Source organism: Ascaphus truei, unplaced genomic scaffold (genome assembly GCF_040206685.1).
Source record: "Ascaphus truei isolate aAscTru1 unplaced genomic scaffold, aAscTru1.hap1 HAP1_SCAFFOLD_851, whole genome shotgun sequence".
In the NCBI taxonomy this organism is placed as follows: Eukaryota; Metazoa; Chordata; class Amphibia; order Anura; family Ascaphidae; genus Ascaphus; species Ascaphus truei.
Window position 1 is genome coordinate 75,038 of NW_027457189.1, and position 25,114 is coordinate 100,151.

Sequence of the window (25,114 nt, forward strand, 5' to 3'; positions counted from 1 at the left end):
ACTGACTGCCTGGATGGGTGACTGCTTGGGTGGGTGACTGAGTGACTGGGTGGGTGACTGACTGCTTTGGTGGGTTACTGACTGCCTGGGTGGGTGACTGCCTGGGTGGGTGACTGCCTGGCTGGGTGACTGCCTGGGTGGGTGACTGAGTGACTGGGTGACTGCCTCGGTGAGTGGGTGACTGACTGCCTGGGTGGGTGACTGAGTGACTGGGTGGGTGGGTGACTGAGTAACTGGGTGGGTGACTGACTGCCTCGGTGAGTGGGTGACTGACTGCCTGGGTGGGTGACTGCCTGGGTGGGTGACTGCCTGGGTGGGTGACTGAGTGACTGGGTGGGTGGGTGACTGAGTAACTGGGTGGGTGACTGACTGCCTCGGTGAGTGGGTGACTGACTGACTGCCTGGGTGGGTGACTGTCTGGTTGGGTGACTGCCTGGTTGGGTGACAGCCTGGGTGGGTGAATGACTGCCTCGGTGGGTGGGTGGGTGGGTGACTGACTGCCGGGTGGGTGACTGACTGACTGCCTGGGTGGGTGACTGACTGCCTGGGTGGGGGGGTTGGGTGACTGACTGCCTGGGTGGGTGACTGACTGACTGCCGGGTGGGTGACTGACTGACTGCCTGGGTGGGTGACTGACTGCCTGGGTGGGGGGGTTGGGTGACTGACTGACTGCCTGGGTGGGTGACTGACTGCCTGTGTGGGTGACAGACTGGGTGGGTGACAGACTTGTTGGGTGACTGCCTGGGTTGTTGGGTGACTGCCTGGGTTGTTGGGTGACTGCCTGGGTGGGTGACTGCGGGTGACTGCTTGGGTGGGTGACAGCCTGTGTGGGTGACTGCCTGTGTGGGTGACAGACTTGTTGGGTGACTGACTGGGTGGGTGACTGCCTGGGTGGTTGGGTGACTGCCTGGGTGGGTGACTGCTTGGGTGGGTGACAGCCTGGGTGGGTGACTGAGTAACTGGGTGGGTGAATGACTGCCTTGGTGGGTGGGTGACTGCCTGGGTGGGTGACTTACTGACTGCCTTGGTGGGTGACTGACTGACTGCCTTGGTGGATGGGTGGGTGACTGATTGCCTTGGTGGATGGGTGGGTGACTGATTGCCTGACTGATTGCCTGGGCGGGGGGTGGGTGACTGACTGCCTGGGTGACTGACTGCCTGGGTGGGTGACTGCCTGGGTGGGTGACTGCCTGGGTGGGTGACTGCCTGGGTGGGTGACTGCCTGGGTGGGTGACTGCCTGGGTGGGTAACTGAGTAACTGGGTGGGTGAGTTACTGGGTGGGTGAATGACTGCCTGGGTGGGTGACTGCCTGGGTGGGTGACTGCCTGGTTGGGTGACTGCCTGGGTGGGTGACTGCCTGGGTGGGTGACTGCCTGGGTGGGTGACTGCCTGGTTGGGTGACTGCCTGGTATCAGCTTCGGAGACCCCCCGCATCAATCACAGACAGGAAAAAGGCCTGAATTTTTCTAAGTGTCGCCCTTGCCGATGCTTCTCCTCCACCAAGTTGCCAACTTTAGTTGGCGAGCTGGATTCCCGATAAACTCTCCAATCTGGAGTGCCGATCAGCAGCGAAAAGCTGATCGGGGCTACCTGAATTCCACCGAGTTCAAAAAGTGCCGATAAGTGGCTTATCGGCAGCCGGCTGCCGATAATTTTTAATCGGGAAGAAAAGTTGCCGATAATTCCCACTTATCGGCGCTTACTGAATCGGTAGGGCAAAAAATGCCGAAAAAAGCCTTATCGGCGCTTACTGCATAAGGCCCTTTGATATATAATGTTGTTGTGTCATTATATTGTATCTGTTTGTGTGTCTTTCTGACTATATTTTTCAGCCGTTTCTTGTCTATTATCCACCTCTGACTGCCTTAGTATATATATAACTTTATCTTTGAAACATCCATGCTTTGAAGAATATGGTTTGTTTTGGTAATCTGTGGAGAAATGACAGAAAATGAGTTATGTGTCCGCCTTATAGAGTTAGAGATTTATGTCTTTTGAAATTATGATTTATTTTCCTTGTGAAGTATGTGTCTATTGTCTTTAACCCATGCATTGTTTTGTCTTTAACCCATGCATTGTTTAGTTTTTGCTTTCTGTAGTTTTTTTTATATATTTTACATGTATTTTCATTTTGGTTGAGATTATACATTGGCTACAATTGTTGTTTATGTTTATTTTCTCCCAAGATATCTCTCTATTGATATAGACTTTTTAACATTGCACACTTTGTTATGGGTTCTGATCCGGATGTGTCACTGATCCATTTCACCACTGGTACTGTAGCTATTGCTTCCCTCTCTCGTGGGGGATACCAGGGTTGGGTGGTGGACTGACGTCACATCCGGTTTTGGTTTCCATATAAGTTAGCGGTGCAACAAGTGGCATTACTCTTTGATAAAGCCCGAGTGTGGGTGAAACGCGTTAGGTCACTTGTATTGTTATCCCCTTTTTTTAATCTATTTTGCCTATGGCCCATTAAAACTTTTATTCTTCATCACAATCCAGCCTTGATAACTGTTTCCACGCTGTGCACCGCCAAATTCTTTCCCCCACGGGACTTCCCTTCTGGTCTTCGATCTACGGCTGGAGGCTCGCTGATCCGGTGAAGCTCGAAGAGGCTGTAAGTGACTTATTACACATTTCTGCATTATTTACCTCAGGGGGATTAGCTCTTTGTGCGGTGTTCTATAGGGAAGGGGTCCGCAGCCTGTCTTTGGACTTCCGACAGTTATCCCCCCCCTTTGTTTATGCCTATTCCGCTATGCTATCCCCCATTGCATGGGGTCCAAGTAGCCTAACTTGGTTTTGCTACATTAATAAACAGCCCTGCCTCAACCGGAGACAAGAAAAGCGAATCGTACACACATGATATGTGACACTGTGTGTATACCATTAGCTCTGTAGCACTCGTCATTTGGGGTTCATTACCCTAGTTCTTCTAACTTATGAGGAGAGGCTAGCTAAATTAGATTTATTTACATTAAAAAGAGGCGTCTAAGAGGGGATATGATAACTATATACAAATATATTTGGGGACAATACAAGGAGCTTTCAAAAGAACTTTTCATCCCACGGGCAGCACAAAGGACTCGGGCCATCCCTTAAGGTTGGAGGAAAGGAGATTTCACCAGCAACAAAGGAAAGGGTTCTTTACAGTAAGGGCAGTTACAGTGTGGGATTCATCACCCATGGAGACTGTGATGGCAGATACAATAGATTTGTTCAAACAAAGGTTGGACATCTTTTTAGATGAGAAAGGTATACAGGGATATACCAAATAAGTATATATGGGAAGGATGTTGATCCAGGGATTAATCCGATTGCCAATTCTTGGAGTCAGGAAGGAATTAATTTTTCCCCTTATGAGATATCATTAGGTGATATGACACTGGGATTTTTTGTTTGCCTTCCTCTGGATCAATAAGTAAGTATAGATATAGGATAAAATATCTGTTGTCTAAATTTAGCCTGGATGAAATGGATGTACAGTGAAGGTAGAGTTTGTTGTGAGCGCAAGATGGAATACAGAGATATATAGAAGATATAGAAGATATATATATATATATAGAGAGAGAGAGACACACAATTAGTGATAGTATTTGTATTTAAATCCAATTATAAAACGATATGTTTAGAATGGGGAGAGAGAGTAGATATAGTGGCTTTACTCACACGGCCGTGTGTGAGACCCTCACATCAATATAGTTCTTTGTACACAGGTTGTACCCCTCTGGATCAGTCCCTCAGTTGACCGACATCTGAATGGTGGACGACCAGCGTCCCTCCCGCAGTCCCAATAAGGATGACAATCGTAGAGACAGATAAAATGTATGCAGTTTAATAATAAGCGTATACAGTAACTCCCAGACAAACAGCGCTCTCCAGCGCAGGTAGCCGCGTTGAGCCCCCCAGTGCAGTTTCCTCCTGTTTCCGCGTCTGGTCAGCAGGACCGCTATCAGAGCGCTCGTGGAGGCTACGGAGGCTTTCAGTGGACAACAGGCTACACGGACCAACTAGGACCTACGCGTTTCGCAACTTCCTTTGCTTCGTCAGGTTCTGTCGGGGGTGTGTAGCAGGCTAGATACTTGCACCTTGTGTTCATTGCGTACAGGTGTTCGATTCATTACAGCGCTTCTCAGACATCCTTACTCCCTTAAAACATCTCGGTACGGTTCACAGACCGTACACGTGTTTCTGGTACAAATTAAAAATATTATACATCCCTTAAACCATTGAATGCATTGTTTATACTTCAGCTATATATTAAACATGTAATCTAATAGGAGATAGAATCGAGTCCATTATATTAGTTAAGAGGACTCGATCCCAGAGCAGGCAGATATAAAGTGGGTGTGTCTAGATGTTTAATAGCTTATTTTTAGATCACTATACTGATAAAATATGCCAGATCGTAGAGTAGCATATACACTCCTCGAATGTGAGATACAAGCACTCCATCTAGTGGGTAAAGGCATGAATAGCACACTATGGGATGAACAGCTGTGTTAGAATATTACAATGTGTTACGAGGGTTTGGTTACCTCTGGCACATCCCCCAGTACTATGTACATGGCTCAATATTTGGTAACTGCTCTGTAGATCACTCTGCTAACAGAATGTGTCAAACCCCAAAATGACACATACACACCACTAGGTAGGAGTTACAAACACTAACTAGTGGATATAGGAATGAGTGACACACATTTATGAGATAAACAACTAAAAATAGGCCAATATTAGGGCCTGTCATCTAATCACCCCACACTCATTGTGTGATATCTTAATATATAAAATCGAATGGTTAGTGAGGTTAGTGCTATCTGCGGTGAATCTGATTGGTCCGTGACTCTCATTGGCCAAGAGGTACGCCCCACTGTGACATCACCTCCTTCACTCTCACACACTTGCAGTCACACCACACGCCCAGAACCACACACACACACACACACACACACACACACACACACACACACACACACACACACACACACACACACACACACACACACACACACACTCACACACACTCCACACACACTCACACTGACCTGTCATCCCACATCTCAGTCATGCTGTCACCCCTGTGTACACACTGTCATCCCATAGCTGACACTCATGCTTACTCCCCTGTAGCTGACACTCATGCTTACTCCCCTGTAGCTGACACTCATGCTTACTCCCCTGTAGCTGACACTCATGCTTACTCCCCTGTAGCTGACACTCATGCTTACTCCCCTGTAGCCAGAACTGTAGGCACAACGGACGAAGCGCACTCCCTATAGCCGCACACATTCAACCGCGACACTCCCTGTGCACATGGCCGGCCATATGGCCTCCTTCATATGCACATGCCCGGACTAACCGCCGGAACAACCGCACTCCATATAGCCGCGCAGATTCAACCGCCATTCTCCCTCCGCAGTCGCCGGCCGACAGTCCCTGTGCACATGGCCGCCCATATGGCCTCCGCACACACACGACGACACTCCCACGCACCATCAAGACTGCCTTACTAAAAACACATGTATTCAAATATAAATATATATCAAAACAATGGCGTGCATCACTACGCACTTTACATTTTTATTACAACAATGCCTGCCCGTACCTTCACCTACGCACTCTTTATTTACTTTCTAAAATGGCCGCCACACGAACTTACAACATGTACCTTACATTGACATTATACAATGTCCCGCTTTGCCAATGTTACATTATTTCCCTTAATAACATTATTTTATTACTTAACTTTATTAAATAGCCGCAATACTACATTTAATTTACATTATTAAATGTCCGCATTCACAATATGTGTGTTTAACATTAACAAATGACCGGCAGCCTTCACCTACGCACTCTTAATTTAATTTCAAAAATGGCCGCCACACACACTTACAACATCTACATTTCATTTACATTATTTTATTCCAGCCCCCCCCCCCCTCTTACCCGACCACCAAATCACACTTTCCCCCCGCTCCGCTCCTTCCCGCCCGCTCCGCTCCTTCCCGCCCGCTCCGCTCCTTCCCGCCCGCTCCGCTCCTTCCCGCTCCGCTCCTTCCCGCCCGCTACGCAATGGACGACTTCACGGCCACGACACCGCTCCAGCACCACCACTTACTTGCCCAACACTGCTCCGCTACTTACTGGCCGCTACTTACCGCCCTTCACCGCCGCTCCGTTACTTAACGGCAGCATTCACTGCCGACAGCTCCAGCCCCCACACGGCTCTGAGGGGGGTGGGCTCTTGGCCCCCCGCCAAAGCACGCTCCCCATCCCCGAGATCGCTCCTCCGGCTCTCTCCACCTCTCCCTGCAGCCACAGGGAGGGGAGATGCGTGCGCCTCCGCCGCGAGCCCGCTCCCCGGCGCTCTCCCACTTCCCCCCAACCCCCAGAGCACGCTCTCTCAGGATCACCCCCACACACACGCTGCTACCCCCCTTCACACACGCCGCTTACCCGCCTCACCATCCCCGACAACGGACACCGCCGAGGAGCACGAGGTGGAGGAGGAGAGCGTCAGGGAGGTGGTGCCGCGCACTACCTCCTCTATGCCACCGGGAGCCGGAGGAGGCCAGGAGTGGGGAGAGACAGACTGGTAGCCCGAGGAGGAGCGCGCCAGGCTGCCAGGTGAGGAAACGCAGGGGAAGGGATCCCTGCCTTTCATGCAACCTCCCCCCCTGCCTTTCATGCAACCTCCCCCCCCTGCCTTTCATGCAACCTCCCCCCCCTGCCTTTCATGCAACCTCCCCCCCCTGCCTTTCATGCAACCTCCCCCCCCCTGCCTTTCATGCAACCTCCCCCCCCCTGCCTTTCATGCAACCTCCCCCCCCTGCCTTTCATGCAACCTCCCCCCCCCCCTGCCTTTCATGCAACCTCCCCCCCCTGCCTTTCATGCAACCTCCCCCCCCTGCCTTTCATGCAACCTCCCCCCCCCTGCCTTTCATGCAACCTCCCCCCCCCCTGCCTTTCATGCAACCTCCCCCCCCTGCCTTTCATGCAACCTCCCCCCCCTGCCTTTCATGCAACCTCCCCCCCCCTGCCTTTCATGCAACCTCCCCCCCCTGCCTTTCATGCAACCTCCCCCCCTGCCTTTCATGCAACCTCCCCCCCCTGCCTTTCATGCAACCTCCCCCCCTGCCTTTCATGCAACCTCCCCCCCCTGCCTTTCATGCAACCTCCCCCCCCTGCCTTTCATGCAACCTCCCCCCCCTGCCTTTCATGCAACCTCCCCTCCCTGCCTTTCATGCAACCCCCCCCCTGCCTTTCATGCAACCTCCCCCCCCCTGCCTTTCATGCAACCTCCCCCCCCTGCCTTTCATGCAACCTCCCCCCCCTCCCTGCCTTTCATGCAACCTCCCCCCCTCCCTGCCTTTCATGCAACCTCCCCCCCTCCCTGCCTTTCACGCAACCCCCCCCCGCCTTTCACGCACCCCCCCCTGCCTTTCACGCACCCCCCCTGCCTTTCACGCAACCCCCCCTCCGTGCCTTTCACGCAACCCCCCCCCCTCCCTGCCCTTCACGCAACCCCCCTCCCCTCCCTGCCTTTCACGCAACCCCCCCTCCCTGCCTTTCACGCAACCCCCCCCCTCCCTGCCTTTCACGCAACCCCCCCCTCCCTGCCTTTCACGCAACCCCCCCTCCCTGCCTTTCACGCAACCCCCCCCTGCCTTTCACGCAACCCCCCTCCCCTCCCTGCCTTTCACGCAACCCCCCCCTCCCTGCCTTTCACGCAACCCCCCCCACTCCCTGCCTTTCACGCAACCCCCCCCCTCCCTGCCTTTCACGCAACCCCCCCCTCCCTGCCTTTCACGCAACCCCCCTCCCCTCCCTGCCTTTCACGCAACCCCCCCTCCCTGCCTTTCACGCAACCCCCCCCTCCCTGCCTTTCACGCAACCCCCCCTCCCTGACTTTCACGCAACCCCCCCTCCCTGACTTTCACGCAACCCCCCCTCCCTGACTTTCACGCAACCCCCCCCTCCCTGACTTTCACGCAACCCCCCCCTCCCTGACTTTCACGCAACCCCCCCTCCCTGACTTTCACGCAACCCCCCCTCCCTGACTTTCACGCAACACCCCCCCTCCCTGCCTTTCACGCAACACCCCCCCTCCCTGCCTTTCACGCAACACCCCCCCTCCCTGCCTTTCACGCAACACCCCCCCCTCCCAGCCTTTCACGCAACACCCCCTCCCTGCCTTCACGCAACCCCCCCTCCCTGCCTTTCACGCAACCCCCCCTCCCTGCCTTTCACGCAACCCCCCCTCCCTGCCTTTCACGCAACCCCCCCCCCTGCCTTTGACGCCCCCCCCCCTGCCTTTGACGCCCCCCCCCTGCCTTTGACGCCCCCCCCTGCCTTTGACGCCCCCCCCCTGCCTTTGACGCCCCCCCCCTGCCTTTGACGCCCCCCCCCTGCCTTTGACGCCCCCCCCTGCCTTTGATGCCCCCCCCTGCCTTTGACGCCCCCCCTGCCTTTGACGCCCCCCCCCTGCCTTTGACGCCCCCCCCCCCCTGCTTTGACGCCCCCCCCCCTGCCTTTGACGCACCCCCCCTGCCTTTGAGGCCCCCCCCTGCCTCCGGCCAACGCCGGGTATACACACACCACTCTTCTCTCTCCTCCTCCCCCCCCATCACACTCACCTCCCTTCACCGGCATGACCCCCTTCTCCCTCGCGCCATCCAATTGAGAAGATGGCGTCACCCGAAGTAGAGGTAGGTGTCGCGTGTGTGTCGCTCCCCCACCTCACCCCCCTCGCTTCACCCACTCACCCCCCCCCCCAGCACGCTCTCTAAGGCTCAACATCCCGAGGAGCAGGAGGAGGGCGGCAGGGAGTTAATACCTCCTTTGTGCCACTGGGAGTCGGCGGAGGCCACGAGGGGGGAGACAACCAGTGGCAGCCCGAGGAGCGTGGCATGCTGGCAGGTGAGGAAATGCAGGGGGAGGAATCCATGCCTTTGACGCACCCACCTTGCCTTTGACGGCGCCCCCCCCTTGCCTTTGACGCCCCCCCTCCCCCTGCCTTTGAGGCCCCCCCTGCCTCCGGCCAACGCCGGGGTATACACACACTCACCACACACCTCTCTTCACACCCCCCCATCACACTCACCTCCCTCCACACCCCCCCCATCACACTCACCTCCCTCCCCGGCGCTCATTCACCTCCCCTCCCCGGCGCTCACTCCCCCTGCCTTTCACTCCCCCCTCCCTGCCTCCGCGTCCCCCTCCTGTCCACTGTCGTCGTCCCCCCTCCTGTCCACTGTCGTCGTCCCCCTCCTGTCCACTGTCGTCGTCCCCCCTCCTGTCCACTGTCGTCGTCCCCCTCCTGTCCACTGTCGTCGTCCCCGTCCACTGTCGTCGTCCCCGTCCACTGTCGTCGTCCCCGTCCACTGTCGTCGTCCCCGTCCACTCTCCCCCCCCCTCCCGTCCACTCTCCCCCCCCCTCCCGTCCACTCTCCCCCCCCTCCCGTCCACTCTCCCCCCCCCCTCCCCGTCCACTCTCCCCCCCCCCCTCCCGTCCACTCTCCCCCCCCCTCCCGTCCACTCTCCCCCCCCCTCCCGTCCACTCTCCCCCCCCCCTCCCGTCCACTCTCCCCCCCCCTCCCGTCCACTCTCCCCCCCCCCTCCCGTCCACTCTCCCCCCCCCTCCCGTCCACTCTCCCCCCCCCCTCCCGTCCACTCTTCCCCCCCCCTCCCGTCCACTCTCCCCCCCCCTCCCTTCCACTCTCCCCCCCCCCTCCCGTCCACTCTCCCCCCCCCCTCCCGTCCACTCTCCCCCCCCCCTCCCGTCCACTCTCCCCCCCCCCCCCTCCCGTCCACTCTCCCCCCCCCCCCTCCCGTCCACTCTCCCCCCCCCTCCCGTCCACTCTCCCCCCCCCCTCCCGTCCACTCTCCCCCCCCCTCCCGTCCACTCTCCCCCCCCCTCCGTCCACTCTCCCCCCCCTCCCGTCCACTCTCCCCCCCCCTCCCGGTCCACTCTCCCCCCCCCTCCCGTCCACTCTCCCCCCCCCTCCCGTCCACTCTCCCCCCCCCCCTCCCGTCCACTCTCCCCCCCCCCCTCCCGTCCACTCTCCCCCCCCCTCCCCGTCCACTCTCCCCCCCCTCCCGTCCACTCTAGTCCACTCTCCCCCCCCCTCCCGTCCACTCTCCCCCCCCCTCCCGTCCACTCTCCCCCCCCCCCTCCCGTCCACTCTCCCCCCCTCCCGTCCACTCTCCCCCCCCTCCCGTCCACTCTTCCCCCCCCCCTCCCGTCCACTCTCCCCCCCCCTCCCGTCCACTCTCCCCCCCCCCCTCCCGTCCACTCTCCCCCCCCCTCCCGTCCACTCTCCCCCCCCCTCCCGTCCACTCTCCCCCCCCCCTCCCGTCACTTCTCCCCCCCCTCCCGTCCACTCTCCCCCCCCTCCCGTCCACTCTCCCCTCTCCCCCCCCCCCTCCCGTCCACTCTCCCCCCCCCTCCCGTCCACTCTCCCCCCCCCTCCCGTCCACTCTCCCCCCCCCCGTCCCGTCCACTCTCCCCCCCCCCCTCCCGTCCACTCTCCCCCCCCCCCTCCCGTCCACTCTCCCCCCCCCTCCCGTCCACTCTCCCCCCCCCTCCCGTCCACTCTAGTCCACTCTCCCCCCCCTCCCGTCCACTCTCCCCCCCCCCTCCCGTCCACTCTCCCCCCCCCCCTCCCGTCCACTCTCCCGTCCACTCTGTCCCCCCCCTCCTGTCCACTCTGTCCCCCCCCTCCTGTCCACTCTGTCCCCCCTCCTGTCCACTGTGTCCCCCCTCCTGTCCACTGTGTCCCCCCCTCCTGTCCACTGTGCCCCCCCCCTCCTATCCACTGTGTCCCCCCCCTCCTGTCCACTGTGCCCCCCCCCTCCTGTCCACTGTGTCCCCCCCTCCTGTCCACTGTGTCCCCCCCCCTCCTGTCCACTGTCCCCCCCCTCCTGTCCACTGTGTCCCCCCCCTCCTGTCCACTGTGTCCCCCCCTCCTGTCCACTGTGTCCCCCCTCCTGTCCACTGTGTCCCCCCTCCTGTCCACTGTGTCCCCCCTCCTGTCCACTGTGTCCCCCCCTCCTGTCCACTGTGTCCCCCCCTCCTGTCCACTGTCCCCCCCTCCTGTCCACTGTCCCCCGCCCCCCCACACATGTCCACTGTCACCCTCTCCTGTCCACTGTCCCCGTCCCCTCCTGTCCACTGTCCCCGTCCCTCCCCTCCTCCTGTCCACTGTCCCTCCCCCCACCCCATCTCCTGTCCATTGTCCCTCCCCCCACCTTTTCCTAGCGGGAAATTTCACTCACGGGCAACGCCGGGTCTCTCAGCTAGTTACATATAAATCTGGTCAAAAGCGATCGCAATCAGAGACACTGAGATGTGTAGAACTTTACTTAACAATTAAACATCTTACAAAATAGTTATAGGAAACACTTTGCTACCTAAAATATTAACTCCATACATGGGGTATTACAGCGCATAACGTAACACAATGGGTGAATAACTCTATACATGGGGTATTACAGCGCATAACGTAACCCAATGGGTGAATAACTCTATACATGGGGTATTACAATGCATAACGTAACCCAATGGGTGAATAACTCTATACATGGGGTATTACAGCGCATAACGTAACCCAATGGGTGAATAACACTATACATGGGGTATTACAATGCATAACGTAACCCAATGGGTGAATAACTCTATGCATGGGGTATTACAGCGCATAACGTAACCCAATGGGTGAATAACACTATACATGGGGTATTACAATGCATAACGTAACCCAATGGGTGAATAACTCTATGCATGGGGTATTACAGCGCATAACGTAACACAATGGGTGAATAACTCTATACATGGGGTATTACAATGCATAACGTAACCCAATGGGTGAATAACTCTATAATGGGTATTACAATGCATAACGTAACACAATGGGTGAATAACACTATACATGGGGTATTACAATGCATAACGTAACACAATGGGTGAATAACTCTATAATGGGGTATTACAATGCATAACGTAACACAATGGGTGAATAACTCTATACATGGGGTATTACAATGCATAACGTAACACAATGGGTGAATAACACTATACATGGGGTATTACAATGCATAACGTAACCCAATGGGTGAATAACTCTATAATGGGTATTACAATGCATAACGTAACACAATGGGTGAATAACACTATACATGGGGTATTACAATGCATAACGTAACCCAATGGGTGAATAACTCTATAATGGGGTATTACAATGCATAACGTAACACAATGGGTTGAATAACACTATACATGGGGTATTACATCGCATAACGTAACACAATGGGTGAATAACTCTATAATGGGGTATTACAATGCATAACGTAACACAATGGGTGAATAACACTATACATGGGGTATTACAATGCATAACGTAACCCAATGGGTGAATAACTCTATACATGGGGTATTACAGCGCATAACGTAACCCAATGGGTGAATAACTCTATACATGGGGTATTACAATGCATAACGTAACACAATGTGAATAACTCTATACATGGGTATTACAATGCATAACGGTAACCCAATGGGTGAATAACACTATACAGCGCATAACGTAACCCAATGGGTGAATAACTCTATACATGGGGTATTACAATGCATAACGTAACACAATGGGTGAATAACTCTATACATGGGGTATTACAATGCATAACGTAACCCAATGGGTGAATAACACTATACATGGGGTATTACAATGCATAACGTAACCCAATGGGTGAATAACACTATACATGGGGTATTACAATGCATAACGTAACACAATGGGTGAATAACACTATACATGGGGTATTACAATGCATAACGTAACCCAATGGGTGAATAACTATAATGGGGTATTACAATGCATAACGTAACACAATGGGTGAATAACACTATACATGGGGTATTACAATGCATAACGTAACCCAATGGGTGAATAACTCTATAATGGGGTATTACAATGCATAACGTAACCCAATGGGTGAATAACTCTATAATGGGGTATTACAATGCATAATGTAACCCAATGGGTGAATAACACTATACATGGGGTATTACAGCACATAAGGTAACCCAATGGGTAAATAACTATAAACATGGGGTATTACAATGCATAATGTAACCCAATGGGTGAATAACTCTATAATGGGGTATTACAATGCATAACGTAACCCAATGGGTGAATAACTCCATACATGGGGTATTACAATGCATAACGTAACACAATGGGTGAATAACTCTAAACATGGGGTATTACAATGCATAATGTAACCCAATGGGTGAATAACTCCATACATGGGGTATTACAATGCATAACGTAACCCAATGGGTGAATAACTCTATGCATGGGGTATTACAGCGCATAACGTAACCCAATGGGTGAATAACTCTAAACATGGGGTATTACAACGCATAAGGTAACCCAATGGGTAAATAACTCTAAACATGGGGTATTACAACGCATAACGTAACCCAATGGGTAAATAACACTATACATGGGGTATTACAACGCATAACGTAACCCAATGGGTGAATAACTCTATACATGGGGTATTACAGCACATAAGGTAACCCAATGGGTAAATAACACTATACATGGGGTATTACAACGCATAAGGTAACCCAATGGGTAAATAACACTATACATGGGGTATTACAACGCATAACGTAACCCAATGGGTAAATAACACTATACATGGGGTATTACAACGCATAACGTAACCCAATGGGTGAATGTATTAAATGTTGAATCTAAAAAGTAGAGAAAAATAGAGAAAAGGGCATTAGCAAAAGTACAGTGTATATACACAATATTATAAAAACAGTCTATTAATTACACATTGGACATGATCAAATAAAGCCCCTATATCTACAGTATGTCCACGTTCAAACCTAGTGGTGTTAGGGTTTTTAAGCTATAGATCCAGTAGGTCTCTTTTTGTGCTAACCGTGTCAGCCCCCACCGCGCGGGGACCAACTCAATCGCCGTGTTCAGACCTGTGCGGTTACTCTCATGTTTTACATGTGTTTGGGCACATTGTGTGTCATACGTTTCCTCCTTATATTGCCCATATGCTGCAGTATGCGGACCCTCGTGGTATACTGGCACGCCCAGGGCCGCCAACAGAAATCATGGGGCCCGGGACAAATGAAAGGAGCAGGGCCCCCCCGAACGCATAGCGCCCCCCCATAGTGCCCCCCTCCCCCGAACCGATAGCGACCCCACCCGAACCCATAGTGCACCTACCACGAAAAAATATTTTTTAGGGCGCAACTTTTACTTAACTGATTTCATATTGTGATACAAAAAAAACATTTCAATGTAACCTGTTTATTTTTATATTTTCAACAAAAGACAGGTGACTGCCTGTCTGGGTGGGTGACTGGGTGAGTGAGTGGGTGCGAGAGTGAGTGAGTGCGAGAGTGAGTGCGAGAGTGAGTGAGTGGATGAGAGTGAGCGAGTGGGTGGGTGAGAGTGAGTGGGTGGGTGAGAGAGAGAGTGGGTGGGTGAGAGAGTGAGTGGGTGGGTGAGAGAGTGAGTGGGTGAGAGAGAGTGAGTGGGTGAGAGAGAGTGAGTGGGTGAGAGAGAGAGTGAGTGGGTGAGAGAGAGAGTGAGTGGGTGAGAGAGAGTGAGTGGGTGGGAGAGAGAGTGAGTGGGTGAGAGAGAGAGTGAGTGGGTGGGTGAGAGAGTGAGTGGGTGGGTGAGAGAGAGAGTGAGTGGGTGGGTGAGAGAGAGAGTGAGTGGGTGGGTGAGAGAGTGAGTGGGTGAGAGAGAGAGTGAGTGGGTGAGAGAGTGAGTGGGTGAGAGAGAGAGTGAGTGGGTGAGAGAGTGAGTGAGTGGGTGAGAGTGAGTGAGTGAGTGGGTGAGAGAGAGAGTGAGTGGGTGAGAGAGAGTGAGTGGGTGAGAGAGAGAGTGAGTGGGTGGGTGAGAGAGTGAGTGGGTGGGTGAGAGAGAGTAAGTGGGTGGGTGAGAGAGTGAGTGAGTGGGTGGGTGAGAGAGTGAGTGGGTGAGAGAGTGAGTGGGTGAGAGAGAGTGAGTGGGTGAGAGAGTGAGTGACTGGGTGGGTGAGAGAGTGAGTGACTGGGTGGGCGACTGGGTGGGCGAGAGAATGAGTGAGTGGGTGGGTGAGAGAGTGAGTGGGTGGGTGAAAGAGTGAGTGGGTGGGTGAGAGTGAGTGGGTGGGTGGGTGAGAGAGTGAGTGGGTGGGTGAGAGAGTGGGTGGGTGAGAGAGTGAGTGGAGGGTGAGAGGGTGGGTGAGAGAGTGAGTGGGTGGGTGAGAGAGTGGGTGGGTGAGAGAGTGAGTGGGTGGGAGAGTGCGTGAGTGGGTGGGTGAGAGAGTGAGTGAGTGGGTGGGTGGGTGGGTGAGAGAGTGAGTGGGTGGGTGAGAGAGTGAGTGGGTGGGTGAGAAAGTGAGTGAGTGGGTGGGTGAGAGAGTGCGTGAGTGGGTGGGTGAGAGAGTGAGTGAGTGGGTGGGTGGGTGAGAGAGTGAGTGGGTGGGTGAGAGAGTGGGTGGGTGAGAGAGAGTGAGTGGGTGGGTGAGAGAGTGGGTGGGTGAGAGAGTGAGTGGGTGGGAGAGTGAGTGAGTGGGTGGGTGAGAGAGTGAGTGAGTGGGTGGGTGGGTGAGAGAGTGGGTGGGTGAGAGAGTGAGTGAGTGGGTGGGTGAGAGAGTGAGTGGGTGGGTGAGAGAGTGAGTGGGTGGGTGAGAGAGTGAGTGGGTGGGTGAGAGAGTGAGTGGGTGGGTGAGAGAGTGAGTGGGTGGGTGAGAGAGTGAGTGAGAGAGTGAGTGGGTGGGTGAGAGAGTGCGTGACTGGGTGGGTGAGAGAGTGAGTGACTGGGTGGGTGAGAGAGTGAGTGACTGGGTGGGTGAGAGAGTGAGTGACTGGGTGGGCGACTGGGTGGGCGACTGGGTGGGTGGGTGACTTGGGTGGGTGGGTGACTTGGGTGGGTGGGTGACTTGGGTGGGTGGGTGACTTGGGTGGGTGGGTGACTGGGTGGGTGGGAGAGTGCGTGCGTGAGAGGGAGAGTGCGTGCGTGGGTGGGAGAGTGCATGGGTGGGTGGGAGAGTGCATGCGTGCGTGGGAGAGTGAGTGGGTGGGAGAGTGTGTGGGTGGGAGCGTGGGTGGGTGGGAGAATGGGTGGGTGGGAGAGTGGGTGGGTGGGAGAGTGGGTGGGTGAGTCGGTGGGAGAGTGAATGAGTGGGTGGGAGAGTGAGTGGGTTAGTGACTGGGTGGTGGGTGACAGTGACTGGGTGGTGGGTGACAGTGACAGTTGAGTGGGTGACTTATTCTGACGGGGGGTGCTGCTTCCTTGCCGCTTCCCCCCCTGCCCCCGATGTCCCCTTGGCAGCTGCCCGGGGCGGGAGGAGAAGCTCGGGGACTGCACAGGAGGTGAAGCTCAGGGAGCGAGCGGGAGGTGAAGCTCGGGGAGCGCGCGGGAGGTGAAGCTCGGGGAGCGCGCGGGAGGTGAAGCTCGGGGAGCGCGCGGGAGGTGAAGCTCGGGGAGCGCACGGGAGGTGAAGCTCGGGGAGCGCACGGGAGGTGAAGCTCGGGGAGCGCACGGGAGGTGAAGCTCGGGGAGCGCACGGGAGGAGAAGCTCGGGGAGCGCACGGGAGGTGAAGCTCGGGGAGCGCACGGGAGGTGAAGCTCGGGGAGCGCACGGGAGGTGAGCTGGGGGAATGCACGGGAGGAGAAGCTCGGGGAGCGCACGGGAGGTGAAGCTCGGGGAGCGCACGGGAGGAGAACCTCGGGGAGCGCACGGGAGGAGAACCTCGGGGGGCGCACGGGAGGAGAAGCTCGGGGAATGCATGGGAGGAGAACCTCGGGGAGCGCACGGGAGGTGAGCTCGGGGAGCGCACGGGAGGAGAACCTCGGGGAGCGCACGGGAGGAGAAGCTCGGGGAGCGCACGGGAGGTGAGCTCGGGGAGCGCACGGGAGGAGAAGCTCGGGGAGCGCACGGGAGGTGAGCTCGGGGAGCGCACGGGAGAAGCTCGGGGAGCGCACGGGAGGTGAAGCTCGGGGAGCGCACGGGAGGTGAAGCTCGGGGAGCGCACGGGAGGAGAAGCTTGGGGAGCGCACGGGAGGTGAAGCTCGGGGAGCGCACGGGAGGTGAAGCTCGGGGAATGCACGGGAGGAGAAGCTCGGGGAGCGCACGGGAGGAGAAGCTCGGGGAGCGCACGGGAGGTGAAGCTCGGGGGGCGCACGGGAGGTGAAGCTCGGGGGCGCACGGGAGGTGAAGCTCGGGGAGCACACGGGAGGTGAAGCTCGGGGAGCGCACGGGAGGAGAAGCTTGGGGAGCGCACGGGAGGTGAAGCTCGGGGGGCGCACGGGAGGTGAAGCTCGGGGAGCGCGCGGGAGGTGAAGCTCGGGGAGCGCGCGGGAGGTGAAGGTTGGGGAATGCGCGGGAGGTGAAGCTCGGGGAGCGCACGGGAGGTGAGCTGGGGGAATGCGCGGGAGGTGAAGCTCGGGGAGTGCACGGGAGGTGAAGCTCGGGGAGCGCACGGGAGGAGAAGCTCGGGGAGCGCACGGGAGGTGAAGCTCGGGGGGCGCACGGGAGGTGAAGCTCAGGGAGTGCACGGGAGGAGAAGCTCGGGCAGCGCACGGAAGGTGAAGCTCGGGGAGCGCACGGGAGAAGCTCGGGGGGCGCACGGGAGGTGAAGCTCGGGGGGCGCACGGGAGGTGAAGCTCGGGGAGCTCACGGGAGGTGAAGCTCGGGGAGCGCACGGGAGGTGAAGCTCGGGGAGCGCACGGGAGGAGAAGCTCGGGGAGCGCACGGGAGGTTAAGCTCGGGGAGCGCACGGGAGGAGAAGCTCGGGGAGCGCACGGGAGGTGGGATCGGGGGGCGCACGGGAGGTGAAGCTCAGGGAGCGCGCGGGAGGTGAAGCTCGGGGAGCGCGCGGGAGGTACAGCTCGGGGAATGCGCGGGAGGTAAAGCTCGGGGAATGCGCGGGAGGTAAAGCTCGGGGAATGCGCGGGAGGTGAAGCTCGGGGAGCGCATGGGAGGTGAAGCTCGGGGAGCACGCGGGAGGAGAAGCTCGGGGAGCGCACGGGAGGTGAGCTCGGGGAGCGCACGGGAGGTGAAGCTCGGGGAGCGCACGGGAGGTGAAGCTCGGGGAGCGCACGGGAGGTGAAGCTCGGGGAGCGCACGGGAGGTGAAGCTCGGTGAGCGCACGGGAGGTGAAGCTCGGGGAGCGCACGGGAGGAGAAGCTCGGGGAGCGCACGGGAGGTGAAGCTCGGGGAGCGCACGGGAGGAGAAGCTCGGGGAGCGCACGGGAGGTGAAGCTCGGGGAGCGCACGGGAGGTGAAGCTCGGGGAGCGCGCGGGAGGTGAAGCTCGGGGAGCGCACGGGAGGAGAAGCTCGGGGAGCACGCGGGAGGAGAAGCTCGGGGAGCGCACGGGAGGTGAAGCTCGGGGAGCGCGCGAGAGGTGGGATCGGGGGGCGCACGGGAGGTGGGCTCGGGGGGTGCACGGGAGGTGAGCTCGGGGAGCGCACGGGAGGTGGGCTCGGGGGGTGCACGGGAGGTTGGCTCGGGGAGTGCACAGGAGGTGGGCTCGGGGGGTGCACGGGTGGTGGGCTCGGGGGGTGCACGGGAGTTTGGCTCGGGGAGTGCACAGGAGGTGGGCAGCTGGGGGAGTGAGATGTTCGCGGCTGTTGCTGCTGCGATGGCACACGGGAAGCTCTGGGGGTGGGGCGGGAGGCTAGCAGGCGGCTGCAGCATAGGGCAGGAGGCGCACGCGGGGGGTGTGGGGTTGGTGCTTCCCCGCCCTCCATCCCAAGTGGGGATCGAGAAAGCGAGAGGGGGGGGGGCGGGCCAGGCAGGGCCCACAGGCAGCAGACTGGACACCCTGCGGGACCTCGGCTCTGCGCATGCGCAATCGCCGCCATTTAAAATATAACGGCCAGGCGGCCGGGCCCCCCTGACTCACGGGCCCGGGAAGCCCGTACCCTTTGTCTCCCCCTGTTGGCGGCCCTGGGTACGCCCCACATACTGGAGTCCAGATGGGCACTGGAGTAGATACACAACATAGGAGGCACGACAACTGGATGTGCGCATGTCTTTCTTCAATGTAATCTGCTATGTAACAATGTAACTATGTAACGATGTAACTATGTGCAGTAACGCTGTAACAATATAACGATGTAACTATGTACAGTAACTATGTAACAATATAACGATGTAACTATGTGCAGTAACGCTGTAACAATATAACGATGAAACTATTTACAGTAACTAAGTAACAATATAACGATGTAACTATGTGCAGTAACGCTGTAACAATATAACGATGAAACTATTTACAGTAACTAAGTAACAATATAACGATGTAACTATTTACAGTAACTATGTAACAATATAACGATGTAACTATATACAGTAACTATGTAACAATATAACGATGTAACTATGTACAGTAACTATGTAACAATATAACGATGTAACTATATACAGTTACTATGTAACAATATAACGATGTAACTATGTACAGTAACTATGTAACAATATAACGATGTAACTATGTAACCTAGAGGAGTTGATAACTAACTAGTTATGTCTGTGACAGGAGCCAGTAACGGTAACTATAGCAGTTCTCTGTCTGCGCTGCTGACACTCTTACCTCTCCTATCCGGTCACAGGCATATGAGGGCTGTGACCAGCAGCGCCACCATGAGCCGCCCCGGTGATACCCCAACGGGGGCAAAAGCTGGCAAAGTTTCTGGCAAAGGTCCTGGAGATTAGAAGGAGAAATAATACTGAACATAGGACAAAATACAGGTCTGAACCTTTCATACTATATAACCAGCACCACGGACCCCCGATCACACTGCGTCTCTTCCGCTACTCGTCATCCTACAGACCCTCCCTCTGCGCCCCCGATCACACTGTGTCTCTTCCCCTACTCGTCATCCTACAGACCCACCCTCTGCGCCCCCGATCACACTGCGTCTCTTCCACTACTCGTCATCCTACAGACCCCTCCCTCTGCGCCCCCGATCACACAACGTCTCTTCCCCTACTCGTCATCCTACAGACCCCTCCCTCTGCGCCCCAATCACACTGCGTCTCTTCCCCTACTCGTCATCCTACAGACCCCTCCCTCTGTGCCCCCGATCACACAGCGTCTCTTCCCCTACTCGTCATCTTACAGACCCTCCCTCTGCGCCCCCAATCACACTGCGTCTCTTCCCCTACTCGTCATCCTACAGACCCTCCCTCTGCGCCCCCAATCACACTGCGTCTCTTCCGCTACTCGTCATCCTACAGACCCTCCCTCTGCGCCCCCGATCACACTGCGTCTCTTCCGCTACTCATCATCCTACAGACCCCTCCCTCTGCGCCCCGATCACACTGCGTCTCTTCCGCTACTCGTCATCCTACAGACCCCTCCCTCTGCGCCCCAATCACACTGCGTCTCTTCCCCTACTCGTCATCCTACAGACCCCTCCCTCTGTGCCCCCGATCACACTGCGTCTCTTCCCCTACTCGGCATCCTACAGACCCCTCCCTCTGCGCCCCCGATCACACTGCGTCTCTTCCCCTACTCGTCATCCTACAGACCCCTCCCTCTGCGCCCCAATCACACTGCGTCTCTTCCCCTACTCGTTATCCTACAGACCCTCCCTCTGCGCACCAATCACACTGCGTCTCTTCCCCTACTCATCACAGACCCCTCCCTCTGCGCCCCAATCACACTGCGTCTCTTCCCCTACTCATCACAGACCCCTCCCTCTGCGCCCCAATCACACTGCGTCTCTTCCCCTATTCGTCATCCTACAGACCCCTCCCTCTGTGCCCCCGATCACACTGCGTCTCTTCCGCTACTCGTCATCCTACAGACCCTTCCCTCTGCGCCCCAATCACAATGCGTCTCTTCCCCTACTCATCACCGACACCTCCCTCTGCGTTTCCCAATCATACTGCGTCTCTTCCCCAACTCATCACAGACCCCTCCCTCTGCTTTTCCCAATCATACTGCGTCTCTTCCACTACTTGACATCCTACAGACCCCTCCCTCTGCGCCCCCGATCATACTATGTCCCTTCTTAGCCACCATCCTACAGACCCCTCCCTCTGCGCTCCAATCATACTGTCTCCACCCCTACCCACCCTCCTACAGACCCCTCCCTCTGCGCTCCAATCATACTGTTTCCACCCCTACCCACCCTCCTACAGACCCCTCCCCCTGCATCGCCAATCTTACTGCGTCACCTCCCCTACCCGCCATCCTACAGAGTCCTTCCTGTGCCCTCCAATCATACTGTGTCTCCACCCCTCCCACTGTGTCCCCGATCATACTGTGTCTCCCCCTACCCACAATCCTACATACCCTTTCCCTGTGTCCCCGATCATACTGTGTCTCCTCCCTACCCACAATCCTACATACCCTTTCCCTGCGTCCCCCATCATACTGCGTCTCCTCCCCTACCCACAATCCTACATACCCTTTCCCTTCGTCCCCCATCATACTGCGTCTCCTCCCCTACCCACAATCCTACATACCCTTTCCCTGCGTCCCCCATCATACTGTGTCTCCTCCCTACCCACAATCCTACATACCCTTTCCCTGCGTCCCCCATCATACTGCGTCTCCTCCCTACCCACAATCCTACATTCCCTTCCCCTGCGCCCCCGATCATACTGCGTCTCCTCCCCTACCCACAATCCTACATACCCTTTCCCTGCGTCCCCATCATACTGTGTCTCCCCCCTACCCACAATCCTACATACCCTTTCCCTGCGTCCCCGATCATACTGTGTCTCCCCCCTACCCACAATCCTACATACCCTTTCCCTGCATCCCCGATCATACTGTGTATCCCCCCTACCCACAATCCTACATACCCTCCCCCTGTGCCCCCGATCATACGGTGTCTCCTCCCCTACCCACAATCCTACATACCTTTTCCCTGCGTCCCCGATCATACTGTGTCTCCCCCCTACCCACAATCCTACATACCCTTCCCCTGCGTCCCCGATCATACAGTGTCTCCTCCCCTACCCACAATCCTACATACCCTTTCCCTGCGTCCCCGATCATACTTTGTCTCCCCCCTACCCACAATCCTACATACCCTTTCCCTGCGTCCCCGATCATACTGTGTCTCCCCCCTACCCACAATCCTACATACCCTTTCCCTGCGTCCCCGATCATACTGTGTCTCCCCCCTACCCACAATCCTACATACCCTTTCCCTGCGTCCCCGATCATACTGTGTCTCCCCCCTACCCACAATCCTACATACCCAGCCCGTGCCCCCGATCATACTGTGTCTCCCCCCTACCCACAATCCTACATACCCTCCCCCTGTGCCCCCGATCATACTGTGTCTCCCCCTACCCACAATCCTACATACCCTTTCCCTGCATCCCCCATCATACTGCGTCTCCTCCCCTACCCACAATCCTACATACCCTTTCCCTGCATCCCCGATCATACTGTGTCTCCCCCCTACCCACAATCCTACATACCCTTTCCCTGCATCCCCGATCATACTGTGTCTCCCCCCTACCCACAATCCTACATACCCTTTCCTGTGCCCCCGATCTTACGGTCTCTCCCCCCCCCTACCCACAATCCTACATACCCTTTCCCTGCATCCCCCATCATACTGAGTCTCCCTCCTACCCACAATCCTACATACCCTTTCCCTGCGTCCCCATCATACTGTGTCTCCCCCCTACCCACAATCCTACATACCCTTTCCCTGCGTCCCCGATCAAACTGCGTCTCCTCCCTACCCACAATCCTACATACCCTTTCCCTGCGTCCCCATCATACTGCGTCTCCCCCCTACCCACAATCCTACATACCCTTTCCCTGCATCCCCGATCATACTGTGTCTCCCCCCTACCCACAATCCTACATACCCTTTCCCTGCGTCCCCGATCATACTGTGTCTCCCCCCTACCCACAATCCTACATACCCTTTCCCTGCATCCCCGATCATACTGTGTCTCCCCCCTACCCACAATCCTACATACCCTTTCCCTGCGTCCCCGATCATACAGTGTCTCCCCCCTACCCACAATCCTACATACCCTTTCCCTGCATCCCCCATCATACTGCGTCTCCCTCCTACCCACAATCCTACATACCCTCCCCCTGTGCCCCAATCATACTGTCTCCCCCCTACCCACAATCCTACATACCCTTTCCCTGCGTCCCCGATCATACTGCGTCTCCTCCCCTACCCACAATCCTACATACCCTTTCCCTGTGTCCCCGATCATACTGTGTCTCCCCCCCTACCCATAATCCTACATACCCTTTCCCTGTTCCCCCGATCTTACTGTGTCTCCCCCCTACCCACAATCCTACATACCCTTTCCCTGCGTCCCCATCATACTGTGTCTCCCCCCTACCCACAATCCTACATACCCTTTCCCTGCGTCCCGATCATACTGTGTCTCCCCCCTACCCACAATCCTACATACCCTTTCCCTGCGTCCCCGATCATACTGTGTCTCCCCCCTACCCACAATCCTACATACCCTTTCCCTGCGTCCCCATCATACTGTGTCTCCCCCCTACCCACAATCCTACATACCCTTTCCCTGCGTCCCCATCATACTGTGTCTCCCCCCTACCCACAATCCTACATACCCTTTCCCTGCGTCCCCATCATACTGTGTCTCCCCCCTACCCACAATCCTACATACCCTTTCCCTGCGTCCCCATCATACTGTGTCTCCCCCCTACCCACAATCCTACATACCCTTTCCCTGCGTCCCCCATCATACGGTGTCTCCTCCCCTACCCACAATCCTACATACCCTTTCCCTGCGTCCCCGATCATACTGTTTCTCCTCCCTACCCACAATCCTACATACCCTTTCCCTGCGTCCCCGATCATACTGTGTCTCCCCCCTACCCACAATCCTACATACCCTTTCCCTGCATCCCCGATCATACTGTGTCTCCCCCCCTACCCACAATCCTACATACCCTTTCCCTGTGTCCCCGATCATACTGTGTCTCCCCCCCTACCCACAATCCTACATACCCTTTCCCTGCGTCCCCATCATACGGTGTCTCCCCCCTACCCACAATCCTACATACCCTTTCCCTGCGTCCCCGATCATACTGTGTCTCCCCCCTACCCACAATCCTACATACCCTTTCCCTGCGTCCCCGATCATACTGTGTCTCCTCCCTACCCACAATCCTACATACCCTTTCCCTTCGTCCCCCATCATACTGCGTCTCCTCCCCTACCCACAATCCTACATACCCTTTCCCTGCGTCCCCATCATACTGTGTCTCCCCCCTACCCACAATCCTACATACCCTTTCCCTGCGTCCCCGATCATACTGTGTCTCCCCCCTACCCACAATCCTACATACCCTTTCCCTGCATCCCCGATCATACTGTGTCTCCCCCCCTACCCACAATCCTACATACCCTTTCCCTGCGTCCCCGATCATACTGTGTCTCCCCCCCTACCCACAATCCTACATACCCTTTCCCTGTGCCCCCGATCATACTGTGTCTCCTCCCCTACCCACAATCCTACATACCCTTTTCCTGCATCCCTCATCATACTGCGTCTCCTCCCCTACCCACAATCCTACATACCCTTTCCCTGCGTCCACGATCATACTGTGTCTCCCCCCTACCCACAATCCTACATACCCAGCCCGTGCCCCCGATCATACTGTGTCTCCCCCCTACCCACAATCCTACATACCCTACCCCTGTGCCCCCGATCATACTGTGTCTCCCCCTACCCACAATCCTACATACCCTTTCCCTGCATCCCCCATCATACTGCGTCTCCTCCCCTACCCACAATCCTACATACCCTTTCCCTGCATCCCCGATCATACTGTGTCTCCCCCCTACCCACAATCCTACATAGCCTTTCCCTGTGCCCCCGATCTTACGGTCTCTCCCCCCCCCTACCCACAATCCTACATACCCTTTCCCTGCATCCCCCATCATACTATGTCTCCCTCCTACCCACAATCCTACATACCCTTTCCCTGCGTCCCCGATCATACTGCGTCTCCTCCCTACCCACAATCCTACATACCCTTTCCCTGAGTCCCCGATCATACTGTGTCTCCCCCCTACCCACAATCCTACATACCCTTTCCCTG

The 25,114-nt window shown here is 56.4% G+C and overlaps 1 protein-coding gene across 1 annotated transcript in view; it reads right to left on the reverse strand.

Moving 5' to 3' along the window:
* Positions 1-12,581: 12,581 nt before the first annotated feature.
* Positions 12,582-25,114, reverse strand: part of LOC142486416 (cell adhesion molecule CEACAM4-like) — a 67,764-nt gene continuing 55,231 nt past the window's right edge. The window contains exons 3-4 of the mRNA XM_075585005.1: positions 19,631-19,741; positions 12,582-13,766 (exon numbers count right to left, since the gene is read on the reverse strand). Coding sequence (XP_075441120.1) covers positions 19,644-19,741 — 98 coding nt within the window. The 3' untranslated portion in view covers positions 12,582-13,766; positions 19,631-19,643. The remainder of the gene's footprint in view (positions 13,767-19,630; positions 19,742-25,114) is intronic.